The 14,268-nt window shown below is 51.8% G+C and overlaps 2 protein-coding genes across 2 annotated transcripts in view; one reads left to right on the top strand and one right to left on the bottom strand.

The window, feature by feature from the left end:
* Positions 1-4,340, top strand: MPEG1 (macrophage expressed 1). The gene has a single exon (XM_002928220.4). It carries the CDS (start codon positions 139-141, stop codon positions 2,290-2,292), a length of 2,154 nt encoding a protein of 717 aa, XP_002928266.1. The 5' UTR covers positions 1-138; the 3' UTR covers positions 2,293-4,340.
* The window catches only part of DTX4 (deltex E3 ubiquitin ligase 4), a 52,110-nt gene continuing 41,301 nt past the window's right edge, over positions 3,460-14,268 (bottom strand). Inside the window, exon 9 of the mRNA XM_034644764.1 lies at positions 3,460-8,405. Within this exon, the coding sequence (XP_034500655.1) occupies positions 8,172-8,405 (234 nt within the window). The 3' untranslated portion in view covers positions 3,460-8,171. The remainder of the gene's footprint in view (positions 8,406-14,268) is intronic.

The following is a 14,268-nucleotide window of genomic DNA, read 5'->3' as shown; positions in this document are numbered from 1 at the left end:
GCCTGAAGAGGAACTGGTGGCTTTAGGAGAACCATTGTAAGCGTCTGCTTCGGCAGCTGCCTTCTCTCCCATCTGTTCAGTTTGCGCCGAGCTCACGGCCGCTGCTAACGGCTGGCGTGTGGCCGGGCTGCCTGAGCCATGAACAGCCTCGGGGGTGCTCTCCTCTTCTGGGCAGTGGTAGCGTGGGCTAACGCGGACGAGCCTTTGGGACAGACAAGTGAAGCCGGATTTCAAAAATGCAAGAATACCTTAAAACTACCTGTTCTCGAGGTCTTACCCGGAGGGGGCTGGGATAACCTGCGGAACGTGGACATGGGACGGGTGATGGCCCTGGCTTACAGGAGCTGCAGGACCACGGAGGATGGGCAGTACATCATCCCCGATGAAATCGTCAGCATCGCCCAGAAACAGAGCAACCTAGAGATGAACTCCGAAATCCTGGAGTCCTGGGTGAATTATCAGAGCAGCACCTCCTTCTCCATCAACTCGGAGCTTTCCCTCTACTCCAAGGTCAATGGCAAATTCTCCTCTGATTTCCAGAAGATGAAGACCCTCCAAGTGAAAGACCAAGCGGTAACTACCCGGGTTCAGGTAAGGAACCTGATCTACACAGTCAAAATCAACTCGGCTTCAGGGCTAAGCTGGAAGTTTAAGAAAGAGCTCATGGACATCTCTGACCGCCTGGAGAACAACCAGACGCAGATGGCCACGTACCTGGCCGAACTTCTGGTCCTCAACTACGGCACCCACGTCATCACCAGCGTGGATGCGGGCGCTGCTCTCATCCAGGAGGACCACATCAGGACCTCATTCTTGCAGGACAGCCAGAGCAGCCACACTGCCGTGACCGCATCTGCAGGCATTGCCTTCATGAACATCGTGAACTACAAATTTGAGGAGAACTACACCTCGCAGAGCGCCCTCACCAAGGGCTATCTCTCGAACCGCACCAACTCCAGGGTGCGAAGCATCGGAGGGGTCCCTTTCTTCCCGGGCATCACCCTGCAGGCCTGGCAGCAGAGCATCGCCAACCACCTGGTGGCCATAGACCGCGCGGGCCTGCCTCTGCATTTCTTCATCAACCCCGACACGCTGCCTGAGCTGCCAGGGCCCTTGGTGAAGAAGCTGTCGAGGACGGTGGAGGCCGCCGTGAGGCACTATTACACGTTCAACACCTACCCTGGCTGCACAGACGTCAATTCGCCCAACTTCAATTTTCAGGCCAACACGGACGACGGCTCGTGCGAGGGGAAGATGACCAACTTCTCCTTCGGAGGGGTCTATCAGGAATGCACCCAGCTCTCCGGGAAGGAGGCTGCCCAGCTCTGCCAGAACCTGGAGCAGAAGAATCCGCTCACTGGGGATTTCTCCTGCCCCTCTGGCTACTCCCCAGTCCACCTGCTGTCGCAGACCCACGAAGAGGGCTACAACCACCTGGAGTGTCGGCAGAAGTGCACGCTCCTCATCTTCTGCAAGACGGTGTGCGAGGACGTGTTCCGGGTGGCAAAGGCTGAATTTAGGGCTTTCTGGTGCGCGGCGAGTGACCAAATGCCAGAAAACTCGGGACTGCTTTTTGGGGGCCTCTTCAGCAGTAAGAGCATAAACCCTTTGACAAATGCACAGTCCTGCCCAGCTGGCTATTTTCCACTGAGACTTTTTGAAAATCTCAAGGTATGTGCCTCCCAGGACTATGAGTTGGGATACAGGTTTTCCGTCCCCTTCGGTGGGTTCTTTAGCTGCGCTGTCGGGAACCCCTTGGTAAATCCGGCCGTATCCAAAGACTTAAGGGCACCCTCTCTGAAAAAGTGCCCCGGGGGCTTCAGCCAACACCTAGCCCTCATCAGCGACGGGTGCCAAGTGTCCTACTGCGTCAAGGCTGGGCTCTTCACAGGAGGGGCTCTGCCCCCTGCCAGGCTCCCGCCTTACACCCGGCCACCCCTCATGAGTCAGGCGGCCACCAACACTGTCATAGTGACTAATAGCGAGACGGCAAGCTCCTGGATTAAAGACCCCCAGACCCACCAGTGGAGGCTGGGGGAGCCCTTAGAGCTGCGCAGGGCCATGAGGGTCATCCGCGGGGACGGCAGTGGTCTGTCGGGAGGGGCGGCAGCCGGGGTCACGGTAGGGGTCACCACTGTGCTGGCCGCCGCCATTGCCCTGGCCATCTACGGCACCCGGAAGTACAAGAAGAGGGGATACGAGTCCCTGGAGGACGAGAAGCAGAGCTTGGCCGCGGGCACCGCGGAGACGGCAGGTTCCCCTGACCAAGAGCGGGAGCAGAGTCCGGCCTAGATCTCTCCCGGGAAACGTGTCTCTCGTCTCTGCAAGCAAGCCTTCCATCCCTTCTCTCTCCACTTCTGCCTTCCTGAGGACTGGCGTGGCAGGTGCAAGAAAACGCAGGTATAACTTTGTGACTTCCTTAGGGCTCCTGGCCATGAAACGATTGGAGCTGCGTGGACAGGGCTGGGGTGGGGGAGGAGAACCCACGTGACTTTTTAAGCCAAAGTCATTCTGGGGGCTAAAACACGAAGGGGGTGTCTTTTCTCTGTGTGCACCATTGATTATCTTCACCTGAATGCGTATGTGAGAAAGGGGGGGGGGCACGTTGACCTTTGGATTTGGAGACCATACATTTAATCTGAGACTGGCCACGGTTTCCAATTCACGAGCTATAAGAATTTCTGTCTGTGTTACCCTCCCACTGTTGTTTTTTAAAAATCCCTCTGGATTTCATGCTCCTGGAGGCTGAGAAGCCCCCCAGGAGATATGGGAAGTCCCGAGGGCCACTGATGTTCAGTGTTGAGGGCTCTGGATGGGGTCCAGTCAAGCTCATCTGAACAGCAAGACATTGTGTCACTAAGTCTACGTTTTCCAGCTTTCCAGCCACAACTCAAACTTGCCACTCTTGGACCAGGCCACTCTCGGACTTCAGACTAGTGTCATAAAGTCCTCAAAAAAATACTTTAACTTACAGTCTTCTGTTAGGAGGTCAAGGGAGAAGGGATGGTTTGGAGACAAAGCGTGAGGGAAAAAAAAGATGAGAACTGGACAAAAGATGAGAACTTGTGCTCAGGGGAAACTGGTTCCCCTTACCCCCTGCCTGGCTTATGGAGCTGCAGTTTGGGTTAGAACAAGCTTTCCAGTGTCTGTCACCAGAGCACTGCCCCTTCTCTGTCCATGAGGGGCCCTTTCCCTTCCCGTCCTCACATCATGTGTACACACCCCAAACACTCACTTGTGCAGCCCCCCAAACACACCCCCAAAATACACAGACACACACCCCAAACACACGTGCTCACACCCCCCCCACTACCACCACATTCCAACAAGAAGTCTGCATTTTTCTAGGGGCAGGAGACAAGGGAAAATGCAAGAAGTCAAAGTAAGCCCACATCTAAGTGTTATTTCCTCCCTGAAACCAAAACAGAGTAGAAACTACCAATTATGTATCCTACTTTGTTTTTTTTTCCCAGCAGAAAAGGCGCTGACATTGTCAAGTCCATGTTTTTAAATGAAACAAAAAAGGCATCCAACACCATTTGTGACACATTTATTTCGGTTCCAGGCTGACCTCCCTCAGGCATCCAGCAGGATGCATGACGTGTTCCCGGCATTGGGGGTTTTGCCCAATTTTATTTATTTATTTTTTCTATTTTTTTAGCTGGCGGGGGGAGTTTTGCCCAATTTTAATACCATTCTCTCCGAATTGTAATGATTAGAGTGAGTCTATTACTACTTCTCCATGACATCAAAAAAGAATTTTTTTTTTATTAAGTAAACTCGCGAACCCTGAGATCAAGCGTCACAGGCTCTACGGACTGAGCCAGCCAGACGCCCCTCCTCTACATTTTTCATAGTTATATATGTCTTCACCACATCAGATGCCACAAATGAGTTCATGGATATGAAGGCTAATCTGTCCTCACCTCATTAACATTCACAATCACGAGTTTAGGCTTAAAACGCTTACGTAAGTCCTGCTGAGGGGCTTTCAGCCTCCTAGCCTGTGGGAAGTTGGGAAGGAGGCTACTCCCTGTGATGGTGAGCCCTGCTCTCCCGGCTGCCCAGCCACCAGCACTGATTTCTGCAACCTCTTCTCTGAACCCTGCCACTTAAGCATTAAAATATTCGCCTAAACCTCTGAGTGTTTTGTGGGTAAATTTCAGCTGAAGTGACCACTTTTCTGCAAATTCCCCATGAACTCCTCGAAGACGACTGAGTCAGAGGCAAAGGACGGCTACCGGCTCTCAGACTTCTAATGCACTAACTGCCCTCTTCACAGACTTGCATTTCTAACAAAATCATACATTAAGTATGCATTAAAATGTGTATGTAAGGAACACGCTGTCCGGCTGCTCATTCACAGGAAATGAGAACTCAGGGGGTTGCAGTTTTCGGCCAGCACCTCATTTTGCAAAGTCAGAACCCAGAGCGGGACCTGGGAGCACCGGCTGGGCTCTGCGGAAAGATGAGCCCCACTTTCCACGAAAACAACTCTCTCTAGACTCTCAGGAATAGAGACACGTCTGGCTGTTCAGTGCTGCTTTGCGTTTGCATTTTGTGTTTGTGTTAGCGTCGGGATGATTAATACTAAACATTTATTTGAGAAAGAACAGCCTGTAAACTACTGAAACATGCACTACATTGTGGTCAGGTGAAGGGAGCTGTAAGAAGCCAGCATTCATGTTTTTTAAAGCGGTCTTTTCCGCACAGATCCACTTGTATTTCCCCTGTCGTGCGGTCTGTTTCTTGAGAGGAACAAGAAGTCAAGCCAGGTCCCTTGGTCAAATGTGTGGGTGGGGAAGATGTGGGGAAAAAGAGAACAGGGACTTCCCCACCCCCATTCGGGGCTTGTGGTTGCTTACAGACCCAGGGAGGTGCCCCAAATGTCTCGTATTTAGGTGCCCCATCTGCAAAAAGCAGAAGGTTAACAGCAATTCGTGGTTGTTCACTTGCCATTTATTGTTCTGCACATACACCTCATGACCACCGGGTGGCGATGTCGTCTCACAGAGCAACACCACGGACTTCAAAACACGCCAAAGATTTACATTAGGACATTCACCTTCCCTCTCCCAGAAAACCCCCGCTCAACTGCCAGCGACCACGGACAAGAAAAGAGGACAGGGCCCTTTCTTGTACCACACGGGGCCTGCCCCCTACCCTCTCATGCACACGACAGTGCTATACCAGGACGAGTACTTTTGACCAAGTGTAAAACCACAGAGAAGTCCCAAGTTTTACAAAAAAGCTGGGGGAAAGGGTATGAAACACAAAGGCACGCACAACCACATATACACAAGTAACCTTGAAGGGATGGGCCTCTGACAGAGTGTGTCTGCAATCCCATTTGTCATCCCTGGAGACTCAGGAAGGGAGAAGGTAGGTTGCTGGTGCATGAAAGGAAAGGCCTGGGATTCCCCTCGCGGGCCAGGAGACACAGCGGGAGCGGCAGTGGTGGGAAAACATCCTGTGTGTGTGTGTGTGTGTGGGTGGGGGTGCTCAGGACCCTGGCTGGCAGGGTTCTCGCTGAGCCTGAGACTGTGCCTTTCCAGGCTGGCACAAAGGGACACCCCCCCCACGCCTTGCCTGGCACAGTGTTAAAAAGGAGATTCAAGATCCCTTCTGCCTAGAAAGCCCCCAAGAAGAGCAGCATGAGGATGTGGTCATGCCTACGGAGCGTCCTCCGGGGCGTAGACATAGTCAGCCTCCTACAGGGGAAGTCTTGAAGGTATGAAGACTTGCTCTCAAAGTGGTATTGCCCCTGGCACGCCGCCTGCCCACTCCATTCCGAGTCCTCTCCCTTCTTTGCTCAGCTGTCCTCTTCCCCACCCATCCCTTCTTCTGCCTGCTGCAGGGAAACCAGCCTCTCCCCCCTGCCCACAGCCATTTGTCAGACTGTATTTTCTTCCTCTCCCCGCCTACTCCACAGCTGTGTGTTTCCACCCACTGACGCTCCATCTGTGTCCTCATCCCCATGGGTGAGAAGCTCAGCAGACACTTGACCTGGGTCTCCGGCTAAAGGTGGAGATGGTACTAGGTCTACGGTGAGGCTCTTCAATGATCTCTGGTACACAGCAGCCTGGCAAAGGGCACAGAGTGTGCTATTAAACACGGCAGCGATGTCCCTTGCACTGAGTTCAGATGCTTCCTCCCGACTGGCAGGAAACTGTGCCCTGTGGTGCAGTGAACTCAGGCCCCACTTCCTGGTCCCCTGGTGAGATAAGATGGCAGCTGGATGATGGGAGAAACTGGACCTAAGGCGTCAGGCATAATTCCTCCTATCAGAGCTCCCTCTGCTGGGGCCAGTTAGCATCCTGATAGCCATTTGGAGAATGAGAAAAGGCTCAGCACCAGCATGTCCCAAGGAACTGGGTGACACTCAGGTGAACCCACTGGCCACACCAACATCAAAATGGCTGCAGGCGAACAGCCAGCAGCTACAGAGCCAGTTCGCAGGAAAACCTGGCTTCAGGTTCTAACTTAAGTACCATTTCTGAAGGTTCTTTTGTTTTAATTTTTCTAGCATCAAAAACTTTCCAAATATTATGAAATATATATGGATATATATATACGTCAAACCCCCAAAACATGAGGTATATAAATTCAAATTAGTATCCAGAGGAACTTCCCCCAAACACATAGTTCAAAGAACCCACTTTCAAAGGGGGAATTGGGTTTCCCTTCTTGATCCCCCCTCTCTCCTCCCTGACCCCCAGTTCATTCCTTAAGGAAAGCAAAAAGCAAGAGGAATGCTGGAGAGGAGACAGTCTTGGGACACAACCCAAATGCAGGTGGGACTGGACCATGATGTGGTCCCAACCCTGTTAGGAATGAGCTAAAAAGTCTCCCTCCACACTCTAGGTCCATCTGTAATCGACAAGGGGCCCAGCAAAACCTCTGGGCTCTGGTTGGCAAATGTGCATGGAGCAGATCAAAGCTCTCATAGAAACAAGACTGGACTAACTGATTAGATCCAATCTTGGAAGAGATATAAAAAGGGGTCAGTCTAGCCCTCACCTTACACAGCTCCCAAGCACAGTTCCCTGGGGCATCTGGCAAGATGCATGGTCCTTACCATCTGAGTCCAAGTTTACTAGGGAATGGGTTGGCAAAAGGTGAGACAAGTTAAGGAACCACAGCCTGATTGTTTGATCCCCATCAGAACTGGGGTTTGACAGTTTGCAAAACAGAATGGGAGAACAGGATGGGACTGTCCCCCAACCTGGCCCAGTGGTGCACACAAGCACGCACACATATATATGCACACACAGATGGCACAGAGCCCAGCGGGGGCTCTACTCACAGTGACGTGATGAAACTCATGGAATCTTTGAGCTGGTCTGGGATGAGTTGGGAAGAAGGCTATGGGCTCCTCTCCCTGAGGACAGTTCAGATGCTAAGTGGGATGCAGACTCTGGTCTGATCAGAGAGGGGCTGGAAACATCATGGGATGCTACCCCAGAGAGGAATCCCAGAGTCCATCCATCCGCACGAGAGAACCAGATGCCTCTTTGGACAGGTCAAAAATGTGAGGAGGGAGGGCCCAGAGAAGCCAAGGCTCTAATGAGAGCTGAATGTACTCCCAGAAGCCTTTGCCTCCCCGACCCTCTTGGCGAGAAGTGCTTCCTCGCTATACACCGAGGCATCAATTTCTGATGTCACAGCAGTTTAGCGGTTCACCCCTTTGCCCCCCAATCTTGCACAGTGAGAGCTCCTCGCCTCCAGAGGAGGAGAGAAAAGCAGAAACTCCGCTCTCAAAGGAGAGTGGAAGCAGCAAGAAGCCAGCTGAGGTACAGAACCTCAGGCTTCACAAGGCCAGGGTATAGAGTGCCCATGCACTGTCCGTACCCTAAGTGTGCTGACTGTGCCCCCTACTTAGGGGGATGGGGGGGTTCTTGCCTACCCAGCACCGAAAACTCCATGGAAACAGACCAAGGATGGCCCTAATCCCATGTCCCGTTGTGGTGGATGCGGTTTATGGATGACGTCACCTTACTCAATCTCGCTCCCCCCTGTGGCCAGGAGGGATGGGGGATGGGCACAGGACAGAAGGGAAGATGAGGGCGTTGGCAGGGCATGGCACCAACTTCCACCTTGGCTCTCCCGCTTCCTGCCCTGTGGTCCCCATGGCCCCTCCTGACCCAAAGACCCCCCCCCCGCTCCCCAGCTCAGTCCTTCTCCTGGGCAGGGCTGTCCTCAGAAATGCCCTGGGCAGCCAGTTCAGCCAGCACATTATCCAGGTAATTGGCATCTGGGTAGCCGTGACCTGTGAGATTAGAGCCGAACTCTGTCTTGTGGTGGACCTCGTTCCAGATGACGGTATCTGACTCGCCCGTGGTGCTGGAGGTCCCGATGGCAAAGATGAGGCGGCGGTCCCAGGCCACAAGCAGCAGCTTCAGCACCTAAGCAAGTCAAGGCAGGAGACCAAAGGCAGACATTTAGTGTCGGTCAAAGACGATGCCTTGGACGGTAGAGTCTTCCCGAGGGTCCACCTCTTCTTGCACCATGATAACCCAAGCAGCACAGGGAATAGAAAGGGTCTGGGTGTGGAGCCAGGGAGCCGCAAGTGAAGTCTTGGTTCTGTCACCAAAGAACTGTGTGAACGTGGACAAATTACACCACCTTTCTGAGCCTTAATCTCCTTACCTACAAAATGGCAGTGCTGTGATCTGCTAAATGCTACCAGCGCTTTCGTCATAGAGACTGGCACACGCTACTCGAGAAACGTGAGCTACCAACATCACGGATAAATGATAGGACCTAGGAATTCAAGGCACTTACGATCCAAGAGCTTCTGAGGCTGTGCCCTCTCCTACCAGCACCCCCCAAGTGTGGCATTAGTGCACACACAGCTGAAGACGTGCTGTTGTTCTCTGGTGCCATGGCTCAAGTGTTGTGCCGTCTACCTGGTCACATCTATTTGCTATTTTACATCTGTCCTGGAGGCAGCCCTCACACTTGGAGGCAGAGCTGGCAGGGGCTATTACCGTCTCTATGTTGTAGGTGAGGCCCAGAGAGGTGTCAGGGCTTGCAGAGTGTTCTAATTCAGCTAAACTTAAAAAAAATCATTATTGAGTAAGACAACTGCCTAACGCCCTGTCCAGCATGAAGAAAGCACCCAGTGAACATGCCCTGGATTCAAAAAAGAACGACCACGGGGCACCTGGGTGACTCGGTCAGTTGAGCATCTGACCCTTGATTTCGGCTCCGCTCATGATCTCGGGGTCATGAGATTGAGCCCTGAGACTGGCCCCATGCTCAGCAGGGAGTCTACTTCTCTCCCTCTCTCTCTCTCTCTAAAAAATAAACAAGTATTAATAAATCTTAAAAAAAAAGATCTACCATCAACATGGTATGGGCTGGAGGTGCAGAGTTATGACAGTCATAGCAATAACAATATATTAGCATATTAGAAATATGATCGACCTTCCCCTGAGTGTCCCCTTACAAGTCGCAAGCACTGGGTCATGGGGTAGTTACAACAATCAGATACGACAGGTATTCTCATACACCCCCTTTCTGCAGATGACGAAGCTCAGCAGAATAAGATTTGCCCCAGTCATGAGCCCAGTAAGTGCAGAGGGGGACCTTGACCTTGACCTTAGGACCACCGACTTCACCGTCCATGGTCTGAATCACTTGTACAGTTACAGTGCTTGCAATTTTCTTAATAACATTTTCTGTTGTCTAGCTTACTTTATTGTAAGAATACAGTATTTCATACATAACCTACAAAATAACGTGTCAATTGCCTATGTTATCGGCAAGACGTCTGGTCAACAGTAGGCTATTAGTGGTTAAGTTTTGGGGAAGTCAAAAATTTTATGTGCAGGGGCGCCTGGGTGGCTCAGTCGGTTATGTGTCCAACTCGATTTCAGCTCAGGTCATGATCTCAGGGTCTTGGGATGGAGCCCTGCGTGGGGCTCCCTGCTCAGCGGGGAGTCTGCTTGAGGATTCTTTCCCTCGGCCCCTCCCCCCACTCTCTCTCTCAAATAAATATATTTTTAAAAAGTTATATGTGGATATCAACTTCAGGACGATGGGGATCAGCGCCCCTGACCCCTGAGCTGTTAAAGGGTTAACTGTATATCAGTAGAAAAGGACATGTAGACACAGTAAATAAATACAAGCCAAAGTGTGTGTAATTGCAACAACAGCTGTCACCACGCTGGGCATTGTACAAATGCTACTTTCATTTAATTTTTACAACGTCCTGTCCATGCAGATAGAAATTATCACCACTCTTTTATAGATCCGGAAACTAAGACTTCAGGATGTTAATCTTCATACCAGTCCCCACATCTGGTAAACTGCAAAACTAGAACCAAGGCCACATCTGGCTCCAAAACCCATGCTCTTATGACCTTGCTGTGCAAAAGCCCAGGGTTGGGACCCCGGAGCAGCAGACAGATGAAGGATAAAGGTGAGGAATTAGTATGTGGGGAAGGTTGAGACCCACACTGTCGTAGGTCCCATATGCCAAGCTGAGAAGATACGACATTGTAAAGAAGGAAGGGAAAGGTACCAATAATTTTGTTTTTTTTTTCTACTTTATTTCTTTTCAACAAAAAAGCTTGATGCTAGAAACCGTGCTTTGGGATACCTAACCTGGGGTGGGGGGCATCTGGGTGACTCAGTCTGTTAAGCATCCGACTCTTGATCTCAGCTCAGGTCTAGATCTCAGGGTTGTGAGTTCAAGCCCTGTGCTGGGCTCCACGCTGGGCACAGAGCCTACTTTTAAAAAAGGGTACTTAACCCGGTGGCAAGTGAAAGACGAAAGTATTTACTAGGTTGGCAGTGACAGGATTAGAAAAGGAGTCAAGCGGGTTTAGCGGGCAGTTCACAGGGAAATGCCCTGAGTGGCATGGTCGTTCAGAGCAAGAGTCCACTAACATGTCCAACCTGAGTCCCAGGGATCCCGGGTATGTCATTAACAAGGGGAAAGAGGCCTGGAAAAGGGGCAGCTCTTGGCAAGAGTTTTAGCAGTAGGACTTCACAGTGGACATGTTTAGCCCCAGTTGGGACTGTCGGTCTGGGCTCAGGTACAGACGTGTCTGTTCAGGACTAATCCCTACTCCTCATCTGAGGACCCTGCACTGGGCACATCTTCATGACGTGGTTGATTTTCTCATTGTTCCAAACGATCTGCTTCCTCCTCCGTAAGAGGAGAACATAGCCGTACCCTTTGCCATGGGACCTAGGGGTCCACTTGTAGGCAGTTCACAACCCCATGGTTCATAGAGTGCCCGTGACCTGCTGGGCTCGGGGAAACATGCGTAGGAGCACAAGCTTTGAGGGGCAACCCTAGGAGGACTGTACCATCCCACGTGGGCTCTCTCTTGGTCCTCGGCCCCGTTCCCTGGGAAGGGCATAGGTCACAAAAGGGCTGCTCCTTCATCCTGGATTCTAGGACATGGAACCACACGGAGCAGAGTGAACTGACTGACAGCAGCAGACAAGCCACAGCCACCGGCATGCAAAGTGCATGAGAAATAAACATGTGAGGGAGTCGGCCTCTGAGACTGAGGTTGCTTGTTACACAGCATGACCTGGGGAAAGCTAGCTAAAACACACCTCTTGGGGCACCTGGGTGGCTCAGTCAGTGAAGCATCTGCCTTCAGCTCAGGTCGTGATCTCAGGGTCCTGGGATCGAGTCCCACATCAGGCTCCCTGCTTGGCACGGAGTCTGCTTCTCCCTCTGCCTCTGCCTCTGTCCCTCCCCCTGCTTGTGATCTCCCTCACTCTCTCTCTCTGTCACAGATAAATAAAATAAAATCTTAAAAAATAAAATAAAATCCACCTCTTGTCCAGCATTGCCCCTTAGCACCCCACCAGAAGGGGCACAACACCTCCTTAGACCAGTGGTTCTTATTCTTTTTGAGATTGGGGAAAGTTTTGAAAATCCAATGATTTTCTGGCCTTCGCCACAGAAAAATGAGCATAAAAACTTTATTCTAACTTTACAATTTACAGAACCACTGAAGCCTGACCATGAATCACTGGGAATCCAGGAACCCAGTGATTTTTCCATTTGTCTTTTTGGGACAGGCAAAGAGCAGAAAGGCACATTATAAAAAAAAATCTCCCCCAAATTAAGAACCCTGCCCCAGAGCAGTGCCTCCAAAGCTTTAATGTGCTGTCAGATCACCTGGGATCTTGTTAAAATGAAGCAGGTTCTAAGCTTCTGCATTTCTACCAAGCTTGTAGGTGTGGCCCCCGGTGTTGGTCCCTGGACCAGCTGCTAAGCAGCAAAGCCTGAGAGAAAGGGTCCTAAAATGGGTGAATTCTTGCCAGTACTATCCAGGAGAGGAAACAGCCCTGTCCCCACCACCCCGCAAGAGAAACAAATTCTAACCCTATGCACCCTTACCTACGGCTGACTCAAATATGACCTTGGTTACCATGTGCATCTAGAGTAAGAAGAGGCCCCGCTCTTTTTAGATTGTGCGTGGCAGGAAGCAAAACTTGGGGCCCTGTCAGAGAAGTCAGTCCTCCCCTGCCCCACCCAGACTCCCACTCTTACTTTTCTCCCCTTCTCGCTGTCTGGAAGGTAACAGTGTCGTGGGAAGCCACGGGCGCTGAAACTCTTCCCAGGATTCGGGTGCTCTGGCCCCTGAAAACAGAAAGAAAGACAGCAAAGGGCAGTTTTCAAAAAATTTTTAATGAAGCGGTGCAGACCGCGATGAATTCAAACAATGATGACAATACTAAGGGTCATAGTGTCTAGACAGAGAACAGATCCCCAGGCCGTGACAGTAGTGGTTTCACGCATGCCCGGTGGAGTCATTAGACCTGGGTTTGGACCCAGAACTGCCGCCTCCCAGGGGTGTTGGCTGGAGCCCTCTCTCAGGGCGTGGGTTCCCCATCCGTTAAATAGGGAGAATGTGAATGTTAAGTGCCCTTGGCCCAGGCACCTAGAAGAGCTCCATCAGCTACACCGGGTCTTTTGTTTTACAAAAGAGGAAAACCTGCCCCCTAGAGAGGTTACAGGGCATCTCCAAGGGCTTTGCCAAAACTCAAGTCCAGGTTTCCTGGGGCGCACTGACCTGTTTACCTCCAAACGACTCAGAATCACAAATGTGCCTCTGGGCCAGGGGCCATGCGATCACCTTCTTAATCCATTCACCCACTGAGGGACAGTGAGGTTCCTTCCCTGTCTTGGCCCTTCTGAGTAATGCTGCGATGAACGTGGGGTGCACCAAAACCCCAATTAGGCAAGCAGTCTCAGGCCACAGGGTGGGAAAGAAACCGAAGCAGAAATCAGCCAGAAACCAGGCATCCTAATCGGGGTCCAGCATGAGCCCACAGGCCCCCTGAGCAGCTCATGAAAAAGGCGGGGTTTTCTCCCACTACAACCGCACATATTTCCCCTAACCCGTCCCCGCCCACATACAAAAGTCTGCCTGTAATTTCTGAGCATCTCTGACCCCCTGTGGGTCTGTGGAGCCCCTTGAAAGTCCCTTCTAGATGACACCAATATAATACTGGTAAATCCATGCGGCTCCCGGCACAAGCTCTCACACAAACGGTAAACGAGTTCTGGCTGAAAACAATGAGTGAACGAGCGAATGAATGCATGAATGACAAAATTGCAAGAAAACACAGACTTTTGGGGGTTTTGTTGGTTTTTTTCGTTTTGTTTTGTTTTACAATGGATGGTGGTTCCAAACTGATGTTAAAATCCTGTGATTTAAACATTTTAATCGCGTGGTTGAAGATCATCTATGCTGTGGCAAACTGAACAGCGTTTAAGGGCACTCCTGGAGAAGGGAGAGGTGCCTGGGGCCGAGAGGCAACCCTGTCTTCCTGGAGATGCTCGGAGATGCAGGGCCCACAGCTCCGAATTTCGTATTCATGCGACATCACTTCACATTTACAAGGCGCTCACAGCCACGGCTGTTTGCCGGCCAGGCTGCCCGCGGAAGGGCCCATTTCCACCACGGCCCTGTCTGCGCCTCGCCCGCCTGGGACGTGCCCCGGGCGCGGCCAGCACGGGCGGCCGCCTGGCACTGACCCAGCCGGGCTGCGTGCTCCCGGCTGTCGCTAAGCGGGCAGTCACGACTACCTCCCCCGCATTGAGTTTCTCGCCCAGGGAACCCTTCTCTGAAGTGAAGGCAGAGCTTCAACTTGACTCCTCATGGAAGCCCAAGCCCGTGCGGTCTCTGAGAGTCTCTGGGGACAGGGACAGACGTGGCGCTGGGTGTCCTGCTGCGGACTCTCAGGGACTCTGCGCTCTCTACGGAGCGGCTGTCCTGACCCCAGAGA

The sequence above is a fragment of the Ailuropoda melanoleuca genome, chromosome 16, assembly GCF_002007445.2.
Source record: "Ailuropoda melanoleuca isolate Jingjing chromosome 16, ASM200744v2, whole genome shotgun sequence".
NCBI classification, from domain to species: Eukaryota; Metazoa; Chordata; class Mammalia; order Carnivora; family Ursidae; genus Ailuropoda; species Ailuropoda melanoleuca.
Note: the sequence above shows the minus strand (reverse complement) of the source record. Positions and strands in the feature narration are given on the sequence as shown.